Source organism: Anopheles cruzii, chromosome 2 (assembly GCF_943734635.1).
Source record: "Anopheles cruzii chromosome 2, idAnoCruzAS_RS32_06, whole genome shotgun sequence".
In the NCBI taxonomy this organism is placed as follows: Eukaryota; Metazoa; Arthropoda; class Insecta; order Diptera; family Culicidae; genus Anopheles; species Anopheles cruzii.
This window is the reverse complement of record NC_069144.1, coordinates 39,104,708-39,128,933: the sequence shown is the minus strand read 5'-3', so window position 1 is coordinate 39,128,933 and position 24,226 is coordinate 39,104,708. Positions and strand designations below refer to the sequence as shown.

At 48.3% G+C, this 24,226-nt stretch overlaps 1 protein-coding gene across 1 annotated transcript in view; it reads right to left on the bottom strand.

Annotated features, from left to right (window-relative positions):
* Positions 1-19,306, bottom strand: part of LOC128277909 (kazrin) — a 39,033-nt gene extending 19,727 nt beyond the window's left edge. The window contains exons 1-11 of the mRNA XM_053016513.1: positions 19,237-19,306; positions 11,873-12,037; positions 6,083-6,563; positions 5,784-6,002; positions 5,194-5,682; positions 4,992-5,132; positions 4,833-4,920; positions 4,204-4,770; positions 3,960-4,123; positions 3,723-3,884; positions 3,491-3,635 (exon numbers count right to left, since the gene is read on the bottom strand). Of these exons, the coding sequence (XP_052872473.1) occupies positions 3,491-3,635; positions 3,723-3,884; positions 3,960-4,123; positions 4,204-4,770; positions 4,833-4,920; positions 4,992-5,132; positions 5,194-5,682; positions 5,784-6,002; positions 6,083-6,563; positions 11,873-11,989 (2,573 nt within the window). The 5' untranslated portion in view covers positions 11,990-12,037; positions 19,237-19,306. The remainder of the gene's footprint in view (positions 1-3,490; positions 3,636-3,722; positions 3,885-3,959; positions 4,124-4,203; positions 4,771-4,832; positions 4,921-4,991; positions 5,133-5,193; positions 5,683-5,783; positions 6,003-6,082; positions 6,564-11,872; positions 12,038-19,236) is intronic.
* Positions 19,307-24,226: the final 4,920 nt, after the last annotated feature.

Genomic DNA, 24,226 nt, shown 5'->3' with positions numbered 1-24,226 from the left:
ACGTGGCTACGGCAGGAAGGCAAAGTAATTTGCAGATGCACGATGCTTATCGTCGAAACACGTACCGACACACACGGTACGGTAGATGCTTTCGCAGAGTATTTCTGAATTGAAAATTTTTAACCTGTTTGTATGCACGTTTGGGAGAAAACTCCACTTCAATGGAACGGTGCTTGACCCCTTTTGTGGGTCTCAGGGGTAAAAGTTTACCTATTGAAGCTTGAGCTTGAGTCGGTGTGCCTTTCGAACGAGTTATCTTGGTAATATGAAAATTGTGCGAGTTCGGATAATTCGGATCCGTGGAAAATTCGGAAAATAATTGAATAAAAAGGTGTTGGTAACACCTTTTGTTTTAAATTAAATGGAAATGGAAGAAAAAATTATAAGTAGTATAAGTAATATCATGAAGATAGCATATGAACTAATAGATAAAAATGGTTCATAACAAATAAGGCGATAATGATTGAATTTTACATCAATAAACGACCAAATCATTTTCAATGCTTATGCTTTTCGGGAAAGAAATAAACCACCCAAAATTTAACAATCAACAGAACGGAATGCTGTGCTGTTAATTGAACCAATTAATGGCTTTTATGATAAATAGGTTCGTGGAAAACATCAGTTTTTCACCATATCCCTCTCAAAAGAAATATGCCGGCCTCGACAAAAAAGAAAAAGTGTTGTACACAATCTTGATCCCTGGTTCCGCGTCAATTGACACGTCCATTTAATGCTTTGGGTCCGCGCACGGGGCAACTGCCGTCATTCATCAACAAAATTAATGATTAAAAACGTCACAATGGTACCGCCCGAACCCAAATCGCTTTTGTGCCCGGAAAATGGAGCATCGAAGAGTGCTGTGGAGTAGAAAACTGTCGGAAAATCACTTGCAAATTAATTCCCATTCGAAGCCACAACGGCACAAAACCGCGATGGCGATGGGTTGGTGTGTCAAAGGCACACATGAAAAATGCAGCGCCGGTCGGTAGTTATTAAATTTGCCAATCAAAACCGATTAATTGACCGGCTGGTGGCTGGCCAATGGCGGACCCCAAACATAATTGCGCTATAACACCCGGTTTTTTTTTCACCCAAAGTGGGGCCAGGACCAGCACCGACCCGTTATGCGTTACAATGTGCCACATGTTGGAAAAGTTCCGCATCATCTCGTTAGTGCCACGGTGTGTCGTGACAGCACCTTCGTTTCTAGTGTCACTTCCGTTTGGCGCTTTTCCCGAGCTCGCTGCTCGGCTGCGCGAGCTCTTCATCAAGCGGCCTTTTTCGTTTCCTTTCAATGTTCTCTTTTTTATCTTCCCCGTGACTAATCCAAACAGTAGCTCAGCCCAGCTTCACCGACGTCCATTATGCTGTTGAAGGCTCTTAAGGGCCGCGGGTCCTCTGGCCGTCCGGGCGGCGCATCGTGTGGCTCAAGGTGATTATGATCCCTGGGAGGCGCGGGCGCGCGCTCGCGTGAAAATAACTTTTCCAAATTAATATTACACCATAGAGGACACCTTGGTTTTAGGCACAGAGCATCAGAAACAAAAACAAACAGCAATTCTAACGCTTGGAACCGTGTCATGCTGCAACACTCTGTCATTTCGCCTTTTTCTCGCGCAGGTACGAGACGCGACCGTCACGGTTACTAAAGCAATTACCGTGACAGATGATGATAGAGATGATGGGCGCACGAGTGACGTTGAGAGCCACCGGGACCGGGCAGAGTGAGTGAAAAGTTTCGTAGCCATTGCCAGGTCCGTTATGGTTTTAAGGTTGATTGGAATGGAGGCAGTTTTGAAGAACAAGCTGGTAATGGAACACTCCCATAAGTAGCTCTTTTCCACGTCGGATGCCCAGTGCTTCTATTTTCAACTTTCCCTTGGTCACCATAATTTTCTTTAATTTGCCTAAAATATTGTATAATTCAAAGAAAATAAAGTGAAACAGATGTTTGGTTAGCCCACCGAACTATTGAACGGTTTGCTTAAATAAATAGCTGCCGAAAGCAATCATCAGGCCAAAACAAAAATAAAAGTAGACAAAACAAAACATAAAACATAAACGCACATAACGCACGACACCGATTCGAGAGCGGAAAGCAACAATACCAAAACAAAATGCACGAAAACCAATTGGATCAATTTGGAAACGAACCTGCCAAATTGGTGGACCGAACCTTGCCCGATAATTGGAAGTCCCCCGGTTCTGCCAATCCAATTTTGCGTTCCGACTTCCGCTTCCGGTAAGCAACAGGGAATGCACGCGTTTGAACGGTTTGATTCTTCGCTTTATTCGCATTTTGATTCGCGTTGTCCGTTTGGTTGGTTTGATCGAGCTCTTCGGCTTCGGCGGGTTATGCGCTAATCGCAGAAGCAAGGGTTTGGCGTATTTATGGGCCTTCTCTACCTCGGCGCGTCTATACATAATTTTTTGCTTCGACTCTCTCTCTCTCGATCCTGTCTCTATACATAGAAAAGCTATTGTGGGGGGGAAATTTGGCGTTTCGTCTTTCTGGTGGCATGTTCCGGACGTAGCAATTCACTAGCCTATCGAAGGATCGAAAGCGGGCGCGTTGTCCGGGCGGGGAAAACAAAGTGTTGTGCGCACACATTAACAAAAACAACGGGCAAAAAAGGGCGCGATCCTCGAGCCAACATCGACACACACACACACTCATTAGGCTCCTTACTTGGGTCACTTGGGGAGAACCGCCGCCACCAACTTGCTGGCCCTACCAAGAGATGGCGACGCATAAACAGCGAGTGATAATGGTTATTGTTCTAGCTTTAGCTCGGGACACCCCACACGGGGGACCAACCGAAGTCTTCCTGGTGTGTGTGCCGGGGATGCCTGGATCACTAGTTGGCGCACGCCGCTGGGCGGGCGGCTGCTCTGACGTCATTTATCTAATGGAGCTCTTGTGCAGCGTGGACGAGCCTCGCGAGCTATCCCCGAGCGGATACTCTTCCATTTGGCAGAATATCACGTACCTGCGGCGGCGGCCAAACCAGTGCGATAAAAAAAGGGCGTCAAGACCGGGCGTCGACCAAGCGACAGTGACAGGTTTTGGTATCGAGTTAGACAGTATTTAGATTGCGGGTTAGCGTGACCAACGGCCGCCCGAGAGATCGATCGTTTTGGAGTTTGACGTTTGGCGTTTGTTTTGATATTTTAGGAGCGAGCAGGAATTGTGGTTTTATCGTCCGGACCCGGATGAAAGGTATGGTGGACATTGTGGGGGGTTGCGGGGAGGCAGTGGAAGAGAAAGAGAGAGAGAGAGAGAGACGAAATGTAATAAAAATGATCAGTTTCAATACGTCTCCCGATGAGGGGGGAAGTCGAAGTAGGCAGCGAGATGCGAGGATGACGATGGTGTCAATTGGCATGGTTTCTGGCGGGTCTCGCGACTCACGAGGAGTCGCCCGTAATGTGGGGAATGAAAAACGGAGAAGAAGTGGCCATCGTCAGGCCAGCAGTTGTCACTTACCTGGCGGGCAGGATGAGCGCCTCGAACTCGGTCACCAGGTGGCGGCGGATGATGTTCTTCGAGGGCGGTATCCCAAGGGCCGTGGCCATCGTATCGCCGGAGAAGGACGGCTCCAGCACCACCAGCCCACCGTGCACGCCGCTATCTGCGAAGTCACCATTTTTGAGGGGTACAGATTAATGCCGCCTTCGGTACATGGATCCTGGACATTGTTGGAGCCAAGTCCACATACCTTTCAGATTGTCCGCGTACTCGCCCAAGTCAATCGAGCGTGCCCAGCGGATGAAGCGCTGGTTGGTCCACACGATCGGGTCCGTATCGACGTTTTCCGACTGGAGGCGTCGCATCGCAATCGCTTGCCGGTCGTACTTCATAATGCGCAGCACGTGGATTCCTGTGTACAGGGCGGGACAGAAAATCGGGGCGGATTAGAATTGGCGAACGGGACCTCTTGACGGACGGATCCTACCGTGCACTATGCTGGCCTGGTGGAACTTCCTGGTGACGCCCAGGTACTTTTCGAGCTCCTTCTTCGACAGAGTGTCCAACATCCGCGCGTCAACCAGCGAGTGCATGAAGGACTCCGAGTACTGCGGCAGTCCAATGTCCGGCAGCCATTCCGACGCTACCCAGCTGTTCGGTGGACCGAGAAGGGAAGGAAGGGCGTGGGGGTTAGTGAGTCCGGTGGCGTCCATGGTGGAATGGTGGCTTACGTGTGACCCAGCTGCCCGATGGTCGGATAGCGCACCAGTTCCGGGCGCCGCTGCTCTTCGATGGCCAGCCGCAGCTTCTTCCGGTGCATCGGATGTGTCGTCCCGAGACCCGTCTCCAGTTCGGCGTCGCTCAGCTCCAGCAGCACCTTGCCGCTTTTGACGTTCTCCGCGCAGCGCCCACTGTACTGGGGCATCCCGAGTGCCACCTCCAGCCAAGCCAACACCTGCGACGCCCGCCAGCGTTCCATCGGCATCGACGAGGCCTCCCGCAGTAGGCGCAACTTCTCGGCGTAACCCTCCTCCGTCAGCGGGCTCCACTGGAAGTCGGTGGCTTCCGTGTCGATCGGGGCGTTCTTGTTGCGGTTGCGACTGCGTGCGAACACGCGTGATATGCTGCCCCAGGTACCACCCCGGCCACCGGTGCGGCCCGCCAGTCCGGAAGCTGGCGTTTTGGCCGACGTACCGGAAGCGGTCGCTGCCACCGATTGTTGCTGCTGCAATCTTCGGGCGAACGTTTGGTTCTCATTATCCACCGGCGATCCCAGCTGTTCGACAGATCTGTAAGAGCTGAGGGATGCGAAAGTGAGTGAGGAATGCCCGGTGTGCTTCACCTATCCGGCGCTAAGTACCTCGATAGAGCCGCACCATCCACTGACCGCGAGTAGGCGCCCGCGTTCAAGGGTGACAGGGTGGGACTCCGCTCCTTCGGTGTGCCATCTAGAGACAGGAGTGACAAAGCGGTTTGTAACGTGGGTATGGACCCAGTCCCAGCCCCAGTCCGGACTTACACTGGTAGACGTTGTGATGGCTGGACACCAGCGACACCGAGTCCGAGTCCACCTGTATGCAGGGCCCGTTCTCGCAGGGCCCGTCGCTGAGATTCAGGTCACCGGCCGCACTCTCCCGGTCGCTACTCCCTGCAACAAAGTCTGGTTTTGATAAGGTGACATGTGGTGACATGCCCTGTGTCAGACCGAACCGAACACGTACCTCGGACGCCTGAGTCGGCGCTACACGAACCGCGGTCCCCGGGAGTCCCGCTGATGTTCCCGTACCCGGCGCCCGACGTGCTGCTGCTGGGGGCCGGATTGTGCGCCATCAACCCCGAGGGCGGTGTCAGCGGAGCGGCCGACACCAGGCTCTCCTGGTCGGACAGGCAGCCGGACAGTTGGCGGCGCGCTTCCTGCAGCTGCTCCTGGGTCCGCTGGAGCTGCAGGTCGCGGGCATTCAGCTGGGCCGCCAGCGCAATCGAGCGTTCGGCTTCGTCGCGGGCGTGCTTCAACAGTGACCACCGCTCCCGTTCCCGGTCGCTGCTCTGCTTGACCGAGTTCGATTCCGACTCGCGTATCCGCTGCTCGTAGTTGCGTATGAAGTTGCGCAGCTCCTGTTCCTTCTCCTGGAGCGACGCGCACAGTTGCTTCACCTGCGACAGCAGATCGTTCTTGTCCCCGCGAAGCTTCTTGCGTTCGAGCTTTAGACCTGCAAGTGTAAACAACCCCCGAGTCATTGACAGCTAGTGGCAAGCTGCCAAATGACTCCGGCACCGGAAGCCGGAACCAGGAACGGAACGGTTCACTCACTTTGAATTAGCTCCTTCGATATTCGCAGCTCGTTCTCCAGCTTCTCCACCCGGCTGCTGCTGTCATCGGTCGAGTGGGCGTCGAAGCTGTTGCTGTCGGACAGCAGCTCAATTCCTCCCACGGCACCGTCCGGTGAGTTTTCGAGCAACTTTTTCAGTCGCATAATCTCCGCCGAGAGTCGCTCGTTTTCCAGCCGGATTTTGGTCGTTTGGGGCGACTCTGAGGGGGGGGGGGGAGGGACGAACGGAGCAAGACGTGAGAGAAGTGCACGGACCTCGGACCTCACTCGGAGTACCTACCGAGATCGCTGACGCCATTCTTGAAGAGATTATCACCGTCCCCGGTACCGGTGACCGGACTGATTTGCTTGCTGGCCGGCTGCTGAAGCCCGCCGGATGGTGCGTTGGCAAGACCCTGTGTGCTGCTACTGCTGGAAGACGACGGCACCGGACCAACGCCTTCGCCGGTCATACCGTTCGCGGCCACCTCACCGGACGAGGAAGAAGCGGACGATGAGTGGGCCACGGTCGATTGTCGTTGGCCGCTGGCGCTGTCAGAAGATCCACTGGCACCACCACCCGCGGCTCCCGGGTCCGTTCCGAAGCTGGTGGTTGGTGGCGCAGACGTCGGTGTGCCCCGCTCGTTGGCCGCCTCGAACGGTTTGGTCGGCTTTGCGTTGTCCAGCGAGAGGAGCGGTCGGAACGGACGACTTCCATTGCTGGCGCCGGCCGCACTCGAAGCCGTCTTGTCGGTCGGAACCGTATCCAGCGAGCGCGTTTTCTGGGGAACAGAGCGAAGAAAATGGACTTCAGGTGTCAGCGGCAGCAGCAGGCAACATTTAGATGCAACGAATCAAGGAAATATATATTTGGACATCTTTTCCCACGCCTTAGGGTATTTGTTTCCGGGAAGTTTCAGCACAAACATTCTGTCGGTGTGTGTTTGCCTTGCCCAAAGTGGTTTGTCTGAATAAACAGTACTTCAAATAGCAGATGTTGCGAAAGGAAATGTTTGAGAATTACGAAAAATTGCAGCGAAATTATGTTTACTTAATAAAACTTGAATATGGAAAGTTCTTAAATAATTGTTGAAAACCAAATACAGTTCAATAAGCGAAGGCAAACAAAATGACGCGGTACTTAAAAACATTTTCGTGTCGTTTTTTTACTTGTCGTCAGTGTCAATAATTGGCTTAAGCTAACAATTGAACTTACACCAGGTAAGCTATACGCGGACATGTCTAACAGCTGATAGCTCAATAATACGATTGGGTTTAACTTGAATGGTTTTTAAGTTGTTTGAAAACTATGCCATTCCCTCAAGGCCTTAGTTTAGCATCCATTTGTTTTATAAACTATGTGAAATGTAGTTTGAGAAATTGAGTACATTACGGATAGTTCAAGGCCATTATACGTCAGTGTAAGACGGCAAAATATCAGGTTGGCTGCAAAGAAATCGACGTTTTTCACGATAGATGCCTTTAGTGATCGATATCTCGTGAAGTATCGATCGTACAGTTTCAAGTTTAGGCTCGTTTTAAAGCTGATTCTTTACACTTCAAAAAATTCTTTCATTGTTTTTTGTTTGTTCTATTCGTTTATGAGTTACAGGGTGTTAACAATAGAGGTCAACGCAGAGAAAATTCGGTATATTCTACAGTTTTTGTCCGATAAAGGTTAAAACTCAAGCTAGGCCGCTGAAATTCCGCATGGTGTTCATGTTGCCGATACTCTAATAGCTAGCTGGGTGAAATTTTGGTTTCGTTGACACGTTTTAGTTAGTTTTTATGTTAAAGATGCACCTTGGCCAGGCAGACACGTCATCGAAAGTGTCGATAAAATCACAGAAATAATAAAAGTAGATCGGCATTTTAGTAATCAGAGCTTCGGCCAGGAGCTAAAGATCAATCATCGAACAGATTAAAGCCATTTGCGCAAAGCTGGATTCACAAAGAAGCTCGATGTTTGGGCGCCACCCTATTTACACCAAAAAACATGATGGCTCAAATTGCCATCTGGGAAGTTTTGGTCAAACGAAACATAATCGATCCATTCTCGAAATCGAAATCTTAATCGGATGGCTACTGGGGATGAGGAATGGGATACATACGACAATACTGGGTAAAAATAATCGTGGTCTAAGGGTGGTGAAGCAGATTAACCGGTGGCCAAACCAGAAATAACGGCTAGGAAGGTTCTACTGGGTATATGGTGGGACTTGAAAGGAATAGTTTATTATGAGTCGCTTTCGTGTAGCCAAACACTAAATTCAGATCTCTACTGTCATTTTCTGAACCGTTCGAAGCTAGCAATTGACCAAAAATGACTAGAATCGGCCAACGGAAGAGATGTTGTGTTCCATCAGGACAACGAACGTCTTTAGTGATTTGCCAGAAAGTCCGGGAGCTTGGTTGGGAAGTTTTAATGCATCTTCCTTATAGTCCTTGCACCAAGTGAATGATATCTTTTTCTCGCATTACAAAATTTCCTGAGTGATGAAAAACTGAGATCAAAAAAGAATTGTGAAAATGGATTGCTCCAGTTTTTCATAAACAACGAATAAACCTTCTACAAGAGAGGCATTATGAAGGTACTTTTAAAAAGGCAACAAATTTTTCAACAAAACGGTGCATATTTGACAAAAATCGGACCATCGGAAGTATCTTAAATAATGTTTTGAATTTCACCCAAAAATAATGGATTACTTTATCCCCAACCTTGAAACGTTAGAAGAGCAAAACTTCATGCGCAGTTGAGGCCGCATTCGTATTTAAACTAGAAGAAAAACCCATGAAAATGAAAATATTGCTCAGTCCACTATCAAAGGCAAGCCAATAGAGGATGAACGTTAAAATCATTAGGAACACACACTTAAGTTTAAAGTAAACAATAATGGAGTAAACAAATTAAATGGCTCGAATGGGAAATGCCAAACCCAACATAAAATACACAAACAAATAAAAAAATAAATCCCTTCTTACGCTTTTGGTTTGTTTTCAAAAGCTTCCAAAGCTCACTCGGCGCAAAACGTGCGTGAATCGCCGCAGTCTCAATTGAACCTGTTTCCGCAATGGCGCTAACGTTTTAACGGCCGTGCCGCCTACAGCCACTTCAGGTGCTTTGCCGAACAAACAATGCATCTATCGCCCCAGGAACCACACGCCCCAGGAGGTGCGTCGAATGGAATTAATTCACAGTGTTTGTGAAGTTTTCGTTCCAATTAACAGAATCGGCAGAGGCCTTCGAAGTGCGGTCCCGGCCACTGTCATTTGCACCATTCTACGGCCTCGCGCAGCCTCCGGGAACTTTACGGGTTTCGAGTCCTGGCCGAACTTCTATCGTTATCATCAATCGGTGGCCCCCCGTTCGGCGGGGTTTGCCCGTTTTACGATGCCGATCCATTTCCGGTCGCTTGGCGCTTCGGTGGCGCAGAACATTCGCCCTCTCTCTGCGGCGTCTCTAAAGTCGCGGATGCTCGGCGGAAGTGCAGAACGCAATCGTTGTTCTGCGCCACAAGCTGCTTGCGCCTCGCTTGACGGTGACGGTGCAGGCCGCGAAAAACCCGCCCGTCCGTCCGTCGAGAGACTGTGACAGCAGTTTAATTTATATGTAAATTTTATCAATTGAAGTTAGCTGATTGTGAGCGGCCACACGGGGGTTGAGGGTGCGCAAGGGGGCGTCCACCGTAATTCGCAAACCAATTTCCTCCTCGGAAAACACGCGAAACCCGATTTAAGCCCGAATCGCGCGCCCGCCGGAAGTCCGCAGCGAAATGGGTTGCGAAATCTCGACCTGCCCCGACGAGATTGGAACGAATGGAAATTTAATGAGTGAGAGTGAGAAAAAAAAAACCCGTTCCGATACCGTCCCGAGCGCTTTTCCAGGATAACAGGCCGTCCACAGCAGGTTTCTAGTGGTTTGTGTGCGCTTCCGCGCGGTGGCGCTGACTTTGGCGCGGATTTGAAAGTCGGTTGAGTTTGCTCCGTTTGCAGGTTAATGGGTTCCGCCGATTGGGCGAGAACAGTGGGTGCTATGACGCGAATGGGGGGACACTTGCGGCAGCACATAGCAAACACAGCCACAACTATTGGTCTTTCGGCCACGATCGGCCGTACGATAAGCGCAACAAATAACGGTTCCTGATTAGCATTAATTGCTCGGTGGCTGCGTGTTCGATTGGCGGGTTTGTGTAGGCTCCGGCCGATGTTAAGGAGATGACACCGGGGTGGTAGGACGAATGGACGATGGCGTAATGATCAAACGGCTGCAAATGAAACCGTTCGCTCTAACGAGACCATTTGCGGGTCCAGGTTCATTGCTGCTCATCGCGTTAAAGTGGTGTTGAAGTAGTTGGAACGTTGGAAACAAGGTTGTTTATTGAGTCATTTACATGGTTGTTGGGCAGCCAACAGCTACCCGATGGACTGTGTACGGTGAACACTCAACAGCTTTGTGTTCGAACTAAAGTACGGTACGGTCTTACGGCGTGAAACCAGCCCGGGAAATATAAAGTAAATATTTTCATTCTATTTGTAAACTTTCCATCAAGCTTTTCTGGAATAAAGTTTGGAAACAGAAATTAGCGTTTGGCCTTCGAAGTTGATTAGAATATTATTCTTTTAGGCTCACTTTTGGAAGTTAGTTTGTTAACGTACGCAGCGCGTTTAGATAAGATGATAACACCAAAATCTCCATCCACTTATCAATTGTGAGGCAATTTAAATGCCCAATTTTCCAAAATATCGTTGTCGAAAACTTCACGAATTAAAGTGGAGCACTTCGTATAAAAAAAAAGTCCACTTAATATCTCGTGCCCCCCTCGTGGAACCATTATTGTTAAATAGGGTGAAGAAATCGATGAAAATCAAATGCACCGAAGCGGAACGTTAATCCTTAAGTTGACTCATCTACTGAACAAGCCTCGGGATTGACGAAGCGGAAGATACCCGCTGGCGTTTCGAAGGTCGCTAATGGATGTAATTGCATTTTGCCGCAGTTCTCCCGCAAGCGCCACGGCCCATGGCGTTATGGTTCGAGGCACAGACAGCACAGAGTTCGGTTGTGTGAAGAAAAAAGAAACGGAGCACTCGCGATTCGAACATATCGCTGGCTCCTGGCCCGGGCGCTGCTGCAAGGACACACGATTGCAGCGCACGCTTGGTGAGCGATTCCTTTCCGAAGGCACATTCAGGCGTGCGTCATGGCAAGCATCGGCCCGGAATCTAGTGACGATGCTAGTCGATGGCATCATAATGATGATGTTGATGACGTTGCTCCTCCTGGTGGCGCACGGTTTCGATGAACCACCGGGCGGGGAAGGAGCAATGCGATGGGAATTAGTTTGGCACGGTTTGGTCCCACGGTGAGGGTTTCAATCGATTGAGACACACATTCGATTAGGGGTGTCTTTGCAGGCGGAAGATGCGCAAACGACTTTTGAAGTGCGCCTTTCGCGTGGCACGGAGCATAATTTCGTGAGAGGTTAGTTGCAGATTCGATTCCAATATTGGACTCAACTAATCTGATTGATTGCGCGAGGATGATGTCACAGTTTTTGCTGACGAACATCCTGCGAGCTTCACAGCGCTTACGGATGGGATCAAATTGATCTTTTCAATCGAAAACCATCAGCAAATTGATTGATGGGACAATAAATGTGTCTAGTTTAATGTGGTGAACCAAAGAGCATACATTTTTGACGTGATGTTACGAAGTAGTTGTGACAGTTCATTGAAGTTAAAGCTGTGGCGCGTTGGAATACATCAATGAGCTTAATCGCAGGACAGATTTGATGGAAAAAAATGGTAGGCTCAAAAGAAATGTTTTCTGATATACATTTTCCAGATCAGAGTTTGACTTGCCTAAACGAAAATTTCGACTTTCTGTCCATTGCTTCATATTCCCTGCTAGATCCAGGGTTTTCTAGCAAAGTTTCCCACAAAATTCATCTTCGCGTGCGATACACCGTTTGTAATTACACACAGTTTAAACTTGATGAGAGCTTCTTTTAACCGCAGGCCGATACTAAAGAACCTTTAGGACCAATAAGGTAGGGATAGTATTACACGTGTGTTTACGAGTGGTACCTACCGATTCTGCCAGCTGCTTGAGGGACGCGTTGATTTTATCGGGGTTCCTTGGTGGCGGCTCGGGCGGTTCTGAGGCGGCGGCCATCGTGACGGTTCCGGCCGTACCGTTCAGCTGCATTCCAACTAGGCGCAGGAAGGAGTTCACTGTGTCATCGTTGATGGCAGTCTACATTGAGAGAATGGGGTACCAAGAGCGACAGGGAGAGAGAGAGGAAGGGAGGGAGGAAGAGCGAAATTAGTTGGTCAGAACTTATCAAGCGGGCTCGAGGGTTGTGAATCGCCGAACAGCGCCGCCAACGCCGACAGCTTGTTTGACTATTTATGGAAATCACTATATCTGTAAGCGGCATTCACGAACGTGCCACCGAAAGCCAAAATCGACCGAAAGACAACAAAAACGAAAAGAAAGTAGACAGAAGAAACAATAATAAGACGAACATAATGAGTCATTCCACTAGAAAGAGACGAATAAATAGTTGGACAATTAGGAAACTCAAAGAGTTCAATAATTCCGTGCAAATGCACAAAGAAATCTGGTCAACCGAGGTGGGGAGTCAAGTCATGAAAACTTTAATCAGGGTGCGTGACGAGTGTATAGTTTGAGAGTTGAGTGTGAACAGGAGCTGACAGGTGCTCGAGCGAGACCGATGGGAACCGATTTGTTCCGTAATGGTGTTTTCCGTTCGGAGAAACCTAAAAAAAGTGTAAGCTTTAAGAGGTTTTCCGTAAAATGTTTCCACCACCCAACAAAAGCGTTACACGGCAAGCGAAACTGAAAAGGTTTCATAAGAGCCGTGCTTCTTCTCCGTGTGTGTGTTGTTTGTGTGAATGGTAAGGCACACACACACGGCAAAAATCCTACGTTGCGCATCTCTCAGGGCTGCGATTGGAGTCTGTGACTCGTAAACGGTATAACTTTTACTCGAGCATAAAAGGAAACGGAAAAGTTGGCAAAGCAAACTCGCAGCCTTCCGGTTGTAACCATTGTCGTTGTGTATTGTTGCTTCTTTCGGCGAACAATCGATTCGAGCCAGCGCGGAAAAGGACGAGAAGCTCAATAAGGACCTCCTGCGGGAAACGAGACTCCGAGGCTCTGCTTCAAACTGTTGCGCGAAGCATTATGATCGAAATGGGGTCGCTTTGGGCGACGCATCAGGGCCTTGGAAATGGCACTTCCGGGCGCTGCTCAAACTTCAACCAGCCTATCGCTTCCTGCGCGCGACTGATGGCGAAGCAGGAAATAAAGACAAGCCTGTGTTTCGGACATTCCGGTACCCGGAGATTGGGCAAAAGTCCTACAATTCCACACTGGCACACACACACAAGTGCATCGCGTTCACAAGGAATCCAGCTTGGTGAATTTCCCCGAACCAGGCTAGGCTGGATCGATTCTAATTAGGTTTCGGACGAATGCAGCGTCCGTTCGTCCGCCGTGTTCTCGACGACGGTCGTTCGCTGAGAGCATAATCTACGGGTTCGGCGAACGAGTGAAAAATGCGGCGGGAATTTTTATTAGTTTTCCACTCGTTCCTTTCGCGCGCAGACGACGCAGATTGGATCGGAACGGATTTATGGGAACGGGTGCCGGTCGGGGCCGCCGTTTTCCTCGAACCGCTGCTGCACGGAGTTTTAATTTACGGAATTTTGTTCGCTAGGCAAGTAATTTATTGCTCCTGGGGCAGGCAACCGATTGCATCGAAATGCAGTCGCCTGCGCGACGGTGAGAATATTTTCGCACAAAGTAGACGGGCTTGTGGCCGGACATAGTTTGCTGAGGAGCGATTTTATGAGGCTCATAACTCAATCTTACGGTGGAAAAGATTTGCCTTGGGGCCTGGCTCATCAGTTCTATTGCCGGTGTAGGTTTGATTTTAATTTTGACAGTTTTTAATAAGCAAATGAGTGAGTAAATCTAATAATTTAAGCTGATTACTCCTTACTTAAAGAATCGTTCAAATTGGCAAAGTACGAACGCAATCCGAACGTCAACATTTTTTTAGCTTTAAAACACTTTTCTTACGGCGTACTTGTAAACGACAACACAACTTCTAATGCTAAAAGAAGGAAAACACAATATGTGAGCCTTATGAGAGGTCTAGTTTAGCAATGAAAATTACCAACACTGCCCCAGCCGAAAGGAATGGAACGTCGAACATTAAGATCGATAGCGGCATATTGCACCCGGGTCCACCGAGAAAGGAGAAACCCCACAATGGGGTGCATTCCATGGCATGATGAATGGCTGGCTTTTCGCAAACATTCCCTGCGTACCCTTCAAGAGCATGGCAACAAATCGGCTTTCTCGCTGCCCGAACGCGACCGCAAAGGACCGATGGATTTTAACGGCATAAATTCTTCAAAACTGTGTAAGGGCACGTGGGCGCACATATGTGTGTGTGTGTGTGTGGGCCACGGCACAATGGACATCTTCTTGTTGCACTGGGGTGGGTGAAACATTCGATGAAAAACAGGACCAAAAATATGGAACAAATGAAAAAGGGACTCCATTTCCCCCAGCGCAGCAGGAAACCGTCGTTTTTGACGTTTCGGAGGGATCGGGCCGGACGTTCATTGGGATGGTTACGTTGGAATGTTTTTTTCCTCTTACACTGAATCTCTGTTGAAGGAACCAACCTCCCATCACCCAACGCCTGGCGTCCATTACCGGGCACAGCCTAACCGAAGATTGATGGTAAAAGTCTAGGACGAAAGGCCGCACCGTGCGCCCGCAATCTTCGCTCACTTTACATCGAAAATCCCGGGTCGCGGGTCCTTGGACGCCGATTTTGGGCCGCTTGAAGCGCAGCATGAATGATTTATACCGAGGAGGCTACCGAGGCAGGAATCAGACGCTAGTCAAAGGACCCACCAGCACCTAGAGGTGGGGGGAGCCCGTCCAGCAATGGCAAGGATAATGGCTGAAGAATGGGGTTCATAAATCAGGATCGCTTCGGGATCGGTGGCGCGGCTGCTGGCGGCAGGACAATCGAAGCTTAAACGCGGGCCCGTGCGGGTTCCCGGTGTGCAGTGAAGTGAAGATATTATGGTAAAATAATTACATTAACCACTCGTGTTGGGTTCGCGTTGACAGAGGCAAAATCGATTTTTCGGTAGAGGAATTTGTGCCTTTCCGGGTCGTCGGCACGCAGGCGGTCGATCAAACCGACCACAGGACTTGGTGTTGGGTCAAGTGTCTCCGGGTCTACCGCCGGGGATGGCAAGCTGGTTGAACATTTATTGGACTTTCGTGCGCCGAATGCGTAAGCGGCATCCTGATACGGAACAACTTCAGAGCGGCCCTCAGGACGCGGTCGGAAGTCGCCGTGGATCGGTAGAGGTGAGTAATTTGGGTCTGTGCAACATAATGCAGCAATGAATGGGAGGGCAACAATAATGGTTTGTGGAAAAGGTGAAAAATGGATGAGGTGAAAAGTGGTTAAAATTGGGATTGTTCAGATGAATTGAACTGTGAAGTGCTTTGCGCTGTCCTGGCGTCTATTTACAACATTGTTGAGCTGAAGAAAGTCTTATCACAATGATCTCGCATCCAAGAATCTGATATAACTATAATTACTTCGAACTCTTTTCATCTATTCCCTTAGCGTATTGGGAATGATTTTCAAAAGGATCACATTATTCTTGAACTAGCTTAAAAACTGTCAACGTTGCTTCGTCTTCTATTACTCATGCTGCTTATGGTACCAAGAAGTCGAGTTCTGCTTTGTAGTAAAGATGCTAAGACCAGCTCATGAAGGAATGATAAAAAATAGTTATAATAAGTCGTTGACAATTTCGGGAACGTTGGTTGATGTTCAAATGCGTCACAGCGTAGCACCATTTTGTTAGGATTTATTTTCCTAATGATAAAGATATCCGATGGCAGTTTCCATTACACGGCCCGGATGGCGGCTACAGCTTGTTCCCATAAAGCATCCACATCCGCATGACGTATCGTATCGGTTCGAGGGATCGATATAAATCTGATCAATTCGAACTCGCCCTCAGCAACCCTGCCACCGTGGCCCACGGACACAAGCGAGTCGCCCGTTCCTCCCCACGTCTCACGAAGAAAAACAATGCCGTTTGGGGGTTCGCCGTGAAACGGTGGCGAGTGGTGGCGATGGAAAAGGTTCGTGTTTGCACGCTGACGCTAACGCAATTCCCAACCAAACCCAAGGTCCGCCCGAGGGCGTACTGAAAGTGTAAACATTGGGTGCACACAGACGGATCTCGCACGGCCCCGACTCGAATGTTGTCGCAAGACGTGAACCGAAGAGGACACGCTTACGGGTTTTTCTTCCAAAGGCAGCCTTTCGCCGTGTGACCACAAGGCATTGGAGGCAGACTTCTTCGGGGGAGCGAAGGCTTCGGAAGAACTTCGAAAGAAGTGAATGAAATTTCCAGGAAAATTCGCACTTTCGGTGAAACAACAACAGGTGGGTTTGTTTGTCCCACGTGAGCCCTTTTCCGGCCAAGCCAAACAGTTTTCCCCGTTCTCCCCTGTCAACGAAAGTATCGAAGTAATGTCCCTTTTCTCTTCCTGCGGTTGGAACAAACGCGCATTTGATGTGGAATCTTCACCTTTTGTGGTCTTCCATCGAGCCAATCAGGCGGACGGGGACGAATTTCTAATCACGTTGCTTCGGAACCTATGGAACGGTCACGGGGTTACAACCAGGCCACCGAACCTCTAACTCGCCCAACCGGAAAGCTATACAAAAACAGAAGGTACAAAAAATAAATCTACAAGAAAATGAAACCGACCTAGGCAGCTTACGGCAACTTTTCCGATAAATCTTAATAATCGACGATCCAGGTGGCCGAACCGGACATTTGCTTATAAATCTGTTGCGTTCCACGGGCACGAGAACCGCACGGGTGCTTAGCGTGCACACCAAATCACCGAAATAATCCCGCCCGTTGGTGAGTGACCGGAAGCCACCGGAAGCCGGGGAAAGTTCGGAACCAACCCGACAGCTTTCACCATTTTCGAGAGTTCACGGAAGGTCTTTCTGGTCCAGATTAACGGTTGTTTTTTCACGACGGAATGTGTTTCATCTGAACGGTCGGCGAAACGGTTTCACTTTAGAACTCATCGGGAAATGGCGCCGCCGACGCCAGTGGTTACGGCTTAGGCCACTGTTGGGTACGACTATTGATTTTCCATTTCCCAGTATGGCGAACCGTTGTTGCGTGTTTGGCGCGTTGTATCGTGAATCGTGTATGGTTGTGTATGTGTGTTTGTTACCCGATCGCAAACACAGGATCGGAATGAGTTGTGAACGGAACCGGGAATCGGGTGAATGTGAACGGGGATGGGGCGTTTAAATTTAGAAAATTAAGAGCTAATTGGAAGTTAAATTTTGATACTGAATCTCTACCGTACGATAATTTAGCCAAAGCCGAAACATTAAGCAGTAACAACGACATTAGAAGCACTGTTTCCCCCCTGGGGCACCGTTCGGTGCAGGCCAGCGGGCAACAGTGCAGCTAATTCCGCAGAGCATTGCAGTAACAGGTCTATCGGAATGGATCGAAAGCACAATGCGGTCTAAAATATCACTAAAAAAAGGCCGAAACAGCTAGAAATCGAATTGTGAAGCGTAATGGAAGATGATTGATGGGATTAATGTTAGAAAATCGAAATGAGTTGCACACATCTACCAATGAGCGGAAGTAAATGAGTAGAATATGGAGCAGTAGAGTAAGTTCATCACAAATAGAATTAACATTGAGATGATAGGGGAATGATTGGTACGAAAATTTATGATCTTTTGTTCCAAAATGGTCCAGATGTTGTGCAGCTTCCGTTTTGATCACAACATCTTTTCCCTCGTTTTACGTTCCAATTTTGTTCGATATTGAAATAAAAGATTAAAATACAAAAAGAAACATTAAACATACGGAAAAAGGAAACAATTTAGCAATATTGAATTAAGATAATGAACGGAAAATCAGGTTAGGGGACTCTAAATGAATAGTAGAAAGACAAACTTCTTCCACTAAACGACTAATTAATGAAAACTTCATCCTGTCGGAGCAACCAGTTGCCGGGACGGTTAGGTAATTGGGCCCCCAAAGTGGGTCACCGGAAAGTTCTCCATTCCAAGCGCCAACGGGTCAGACTGACGACTAGGATTAAAGACTGGTCCGAGATCCGAGACGGAACGTGAGTTACCCGGCAACCGTCACACTTATTTAACTTCTTTCGACTTCCGAAATTGCAATTCGAAATGGAAGTCGCCAATCGGAGCAGTATTTGGGCCGTGGGCCGTCTAGGCACTATTATCGAGCGGGTCAAAGAGAGAACCTTACCGTACCCGATAGTCGACTCGATAGTTTGCCCAAGAAGCGTGGACCGGCAGAGCAAAACCAGATCGCACCAGAGGAGCACGGGGATAAGAAGATGGAAGATGAAAAAGGAAGATACACGAGACAAAGCAACGGAGGAGAGCAACAACGTTACGGAACGACTAGGCCAGGCAGGCAGGTGGTAGGATCAAAAACTAAAAACCTTCTCAAACATCCGGTGAAACTCCCCCAGCATCGAACGGTTGTGGTGTGTGTCTGGGGAGAAGAATCCTAAAACCTGCGCTACGACTTTTCCACGGTCCACGCGTCAAATATCCTTGTTCACCGCACCTTTGGCACCGAACGATTGTGAAAATGTAGGTCGTGTAGGAATCTCGACCGTACTATGCAGGTTTGCTGGGCGACCGGGATGGAATGGAATCGTACTGGCCGCCGGAGGGCATTCGGAGACACTTACGAGATGAGCTTAAAAGGTTTAACTTTTCCGGTGCGATCAATCTTCCTCGGCCCCGTACGCGGCTGGCTTTGCTGCTGACGCTTGACTGTGGGGCGTTACTATTTAACAGTTTCCAGTGCCACCGTAAGCAATGGGAACGCGTAGGTAAGATAGACCAATAGATGGCTGAAAAGTTTTCGCTTCACGCTGACGTTGCTTATTGTCGGTTCGACCGGTGAAGCACTCTGCACCACGTAGCACCAACAACACTTGTGTTCACTTCACATCTTCACCACAACCGGAATGATAACTCCGCTGATCCCCGCGGGAAAACTTTGGCCAGTTGGGCAGTAAAATAGTGCAAATGGAAATCGAACAGTCGTCGTCGGTTGTTACGGGCAGCGTAAACTTCCGAGTGTTTTGCGCGGTCAGAAGCAGAAAGTTGTTGGGAAGCACTTCAATTACTGGTCGATGAAAATTCGCACCACTGGAGCACGAAGTTGCTAATTATGGGCTACCGGTTTCCTCGTTTCGACGCGATTGCCAATTCCAGCTTCGAGCCAACCGAAGAAACGGCTGAAACGGACAAGACACGACTGCAAAGCGTCGACACTCACCTATGAACTCGCGAAGCAGAACCAGGCAAAGTAATGGACTTCGTTTGGTACTACGAAAACACGAGCTATTGATTATGATTGGAAATCGGCTTCTTTCGCTTCTTTCGCTTTGCTGTGCACTTTATAAAACTATGCTTCCGGAACCGTTCTCTGTGATTCACTTCATCATTTTCAAACGGCAGAACTTTGCACTGACGTCACTCAGGAAACGGGAATCGATTTGCTGCAGGCGGCCCGCGAGCAGAAGTTATCTGGAAAAAGTATACCGTATGAGAGATAGAGAGAGAGAGAGACCAAAAGTTAGATTGAATTCTTGAAGAAAATATTAACGCCGAAATGTGTGGAAATTTGAATGGAAAAACTTGGAACATCGATTGAAACTTGGTGAAAAATGTTCTAACGATATTTTGACATTACTCTAGACAACCAGAGGTTCAGTGCATGTACGAGAAGACATTAGATTAATAGACGTGATGCTACCAGACAGCTTCCTCGAGAGCATGCAAACGTGATTACTGCCAACGGCTGCAATATGTTCCGAGGTGCCCTACTGCGGGACCCCACAGCGATGAAGACTTATGCTTCGTGTACTGCCAATTGCGGTCCTATCGCCAATTGCGCAACCGCTGCGAAAGAAGTCACTGGTCGTTCGGCAGGATGCCCGGACCGGGAAGGATTGTTGTGCCAATTTGTTTGGTACCGTTTCCATCATCTAGATAACGAACTCCGGGGGCGATATTTGTTGCTGCCAAGCAATCGAAACTGTTCGAAACAATCCCATACTAATAGACGTATACGATGCGATAGAAAGTTCCAACCAATGCATGGCAAACTATGACATAAATCTCTGAAATGGCAAAGACTGCTGCGAGAGTGCTTTTGTTTTTTTATCTAATGAGGTCGACTGCAACATGGCGACAGTGAATCGACGAAGGGGTCCTTCGGCACAAGTAAAAAAAGGAAGCCAACCGAAGGCCGTACAAGGATCCTTATTTTGAGCTCCTCCGCTTAAGAGAGAGAAAAATAGTTTCATTCGCTCCGGCCATAATTACAACTGTCCGCAAATGACGTTGTTCAATGGCAGTAACAGGCCGGTTGGCGATGGAAAAAAAAACCTCTACTCCATCTAAAAGCAGGCTAAGAAGAAGCCATGCCAACCTCGAGGATCTGCGACGAGCTTTACCAAGGACGACCCCGGACGTCCTCGAACGTCTGGCGCAAATAAATTTTATTTTATTATCTCTCTCTCGTCAGGGTCGCCCCCGGAAGCCACAGGCAGCCCTAGACGGATCGAAGTGGATCGGCTCACTATTGATCCATTCTGGGTGAGCGCTCTGACGCAATACTCCCAGCGGCTCGAATCGTTTGGCCGTGGCAAATGGGAAGCGAATTTTATTGCCTCTGTCCCATTTTCCTTTTCCTTATCGAGCATCCCCACGTGGATTCCATCTTGGGGTATACGAAGAGAGCGAGGAAGAAAGCGAGACGGGAAACATTTCCAGGCCGTTGGTAACTGGAATCCGGTTCGCGTAAGATAGGATTTCTTTTGCACAAGGAACTCGCGGCTGCTTATCCAAAGTTTTATTTTTCCCAACAAAACACGGATGCCTCGGCTCGGACGACAGGCGGACAGGTCTGCGCGCCACAGAGCGCAGTCCATTTATCTGCAAGCGTTAAGCGGAGCGAAATGATTTTAAAATCTTTTTCTGAAAGCTTTTCGCCCATTCCCTACAGCCCGGTAAATGACGTTTGACCCAATTTGGGCGCATTAGGTTCGGTTTTTGTTGATGTTGTTCAACCGAAATCGTTATCACTTAGTTCGGAGAGCTTTCTCGAGAACGCTTCCGAAGCTGGTTGGGGACATCACGGTTCGTGGACCGACCGGAAGGACGTTGATTTTGGATTCGCCTCCATTTTATGGTTTTTAACTTCATTTGAAAAATATGAAGAAACTGAACGGAAGCGGTCTTGCTACTCGCTTTTTTATGTCTCTCGAGGTGATTAAAAATATATTCCTTGTAAAGGTATTCCTCAGCAAAGATAACAGATAACAAGAGACCAACAGAGGTTTGAAGAGTTTGTGCTTCCAAATTCAATCTTCAGTAAAATGTGTTGCGATTTTATTTGATTCTAACCATTTGCGGTTTTGGTCTTCTACTTCGAAACGTTCCATTTTGGGAGTTTCGAGTTTTGAAGTCCAACCATTGTCCAACCATTTACGGTCATAACTGGTGAAAAAAGAACTTAAATTATTGTATCTAGTTTCTTTCACCGCCTTACTACAGAGAGGATAACAACGTTAAAAATAGCACGAACGAACCAATCGAACTTTGATGGTAGAGCCATAATCGCGGATTGTTCTGAATTACGTCGAAACCACAACAACCCGTACTAATACTAACACACCGCGTCACCAGCCAGCCTCCCGCGTAGGCGAACGGGGACGGATAATTAAGGATGTTAATACGGATGTTAATCTAAGGCACTGGCTCTGCCGTGGCAGCAGTGTTAGTAGTAGTAGTGGTAGTAGTAAACGTGAACTGGAATTCGTAGTCGCCCAGCACACATGTGCTACCGCATATTAAATGGACTTATGGAAGTACATTCTCTTGTTCATTCGTGGTAAAACAGGAACCAGCGCTCGTTAAATGAAGAGCCTCGGCCTGGAAGCTGTCGGGCGGCCATTACGATATAATCAGAGCACATAAACGAGACCGTTGAGTGGGGACGTGGGAGAAGCTTGTTGCCGCCGAGCAGCCGAGCTTCGTAGGAAAAATGTGTATTAACACGAGTTTTAGCACACTATGAAAGCCTTCAGCGCCAGATAGGGAGCGGGTATTTTTGGCAGAACACGTAACTTCAAGCGCAAGTTTTGATTAATTTTGGAATATTCGAGTTCTGCGACGTGTTTGGCTGATGCTGCGTTTACTCTCTTTTATTCATTCAATTGAATTTTTTAGAGAGGTTTCGTCATGAAGGTCAAGACGCTACGCGATTCAAACCCATTGCAAACAATAACGAACAACATTCGCGGAAACCCTCCAATCAGCGGATATGATCCGGAGCTATAAAGGAAACAAATATGGCCAACGGTTGTTAAACTAGTGACAAACTTTTGACGTTTCAACGCAAAATTGCCATGCCACCATAAGTTGCCACTTCCGCGATGCTTTCCGCGGTCGCGTCAAACCCCTCGCGGGTGAGGACCCATTTCACGTTTCGGTCCGTAGAAAACTCGCCTCAGAAAGTTGCGCCAGCATAAACTGCACTCGCGCCCGGAAAGCATCTATCGGGTAGAAGGTGTAACGTTTAAATTTACCATCATTGGAACGCGCAATTCCGCTCGTAAGTACGGAGGTAAGCCTGGTCGGAAGGCACGGAGCTAGACCGACTATTTTCGGAAAACTTTCCTGGAAAGGCGAAAAGTGGCCCCCCGCCATGGGCGAACGCCGTTTGCCGTTGCGTTGCCGGGGGCATTGTGGCTACGTGCTAATGGTACGCCTCACCATAAATGGCATACATAAAGCGCCCAGCCCACCCGGTTGGTCTGGCCACTTGGTTTGTGTGTTGGCTTTCGGTACTTCTTCGTTTGGTAAGTTCGGCCGCGCGGAATCACTAATTTTCAGTCGAGAAGGTGTTTAAAGTTTAATGGTTTGAAGATATGCTCCTATTCTTTGGAGCAGCGTTAATACCATTCTCGTTGTGTCTCGTTCTTGGCTTTTTTATCGTGCATACATATATTCGAATGCTTCGTTGAACTATGCATATTCACTTAAAGGATAAAAAGGAGGTATCGAAGTGAAACATTGCAAAAAGAAAAGCGAGTTCAAGGTCTTCGAGGTTGTCGGGTCTCACTTATGTAACGCGATACGCAAATGTGTTGTTTCAACGGTCCCATCTTGGCGTAATTTGTTCATCTCATTACGCCATTTACACAAGGAGCCATTTACGCAAGGACACAGCCCACGTTCGTTCATTACCCTTGCGCACCAGCTGGCGGGTGCGTCGTTTTAGTACAGCCTGACCCGACCCGTTGGCATCGTCTCCCAGAGCATAGCAGCTGGCAGTGTCCTGGTAATGAGCCTTGGAAAGCATCGGCAAAGGTCACGGTTTGTTTCCACGAAGTGTGCTGGGTGCGTTGGTGAATTTGAAATACCACTTAAATGTCGTTATTCCACCGAAGACAACGAAATGTCCGTGATTGGAATGCTAGAGCTAACGGAATGTCAAATACCAGATACTGATCTACGGCGTCACTGGCAAAGACAGTGGGACATTTCTATTCCATGACGCTCGTTCATTTGAGTTTCCAAATTAGGTGTGTTTTACATTGTACGTCGGCGTGCGTTGCTACTCGTCTACATACTAATATCTAGCAGATCTTTGCAACGTGATGGCCTCAAAAGCGTTAATAGCTTCGGGCATTGCTGGGGATAATGTTATTCTTCGAAAGTTTAATAAATTAGCTCAAATGCAATTTTCTTCAATTTACAATGGGCCAAGTAAATTAACAGCAGAAAGGAGAGTAAAATGCATTCCGACACTCCGTAACTCGTCCGTCTGTGGCGAAGATATTTTAAGATTGAAACTCTTTACGTCAATCATCAAGTACGCTTTTTTACTCCATTGCCCGAGACATTTGAAGCGCGACAAAACCAGAAGCCTTCGAAAAGCATTCCGTAGAGCTACAGAAAAACCGCAAGACTTCTGTTTCCGTTTTGTCCTTCCGAAAGGAATGTTTGTGTAATGCTAGAGCACAAAGTTTTTTCAAGCACACTTTGAGGGCCCTTCAAATCCAGCTGCTTCGAAGTGTATCCCGTTAGCGCTCGGGTTTGTTGCGGTGTGAGACAATGCGGTTGTGATTGGGTAAGACAGACCGCAGATAGATGAAAAGTTTGTGTACACGTTGTTTGTATCAAGACAATGAAAACGGTTCATTTTTTAACACAGCCTTCGATGCAATATTTCGAGGCGGTGGGTGTAGCAATTA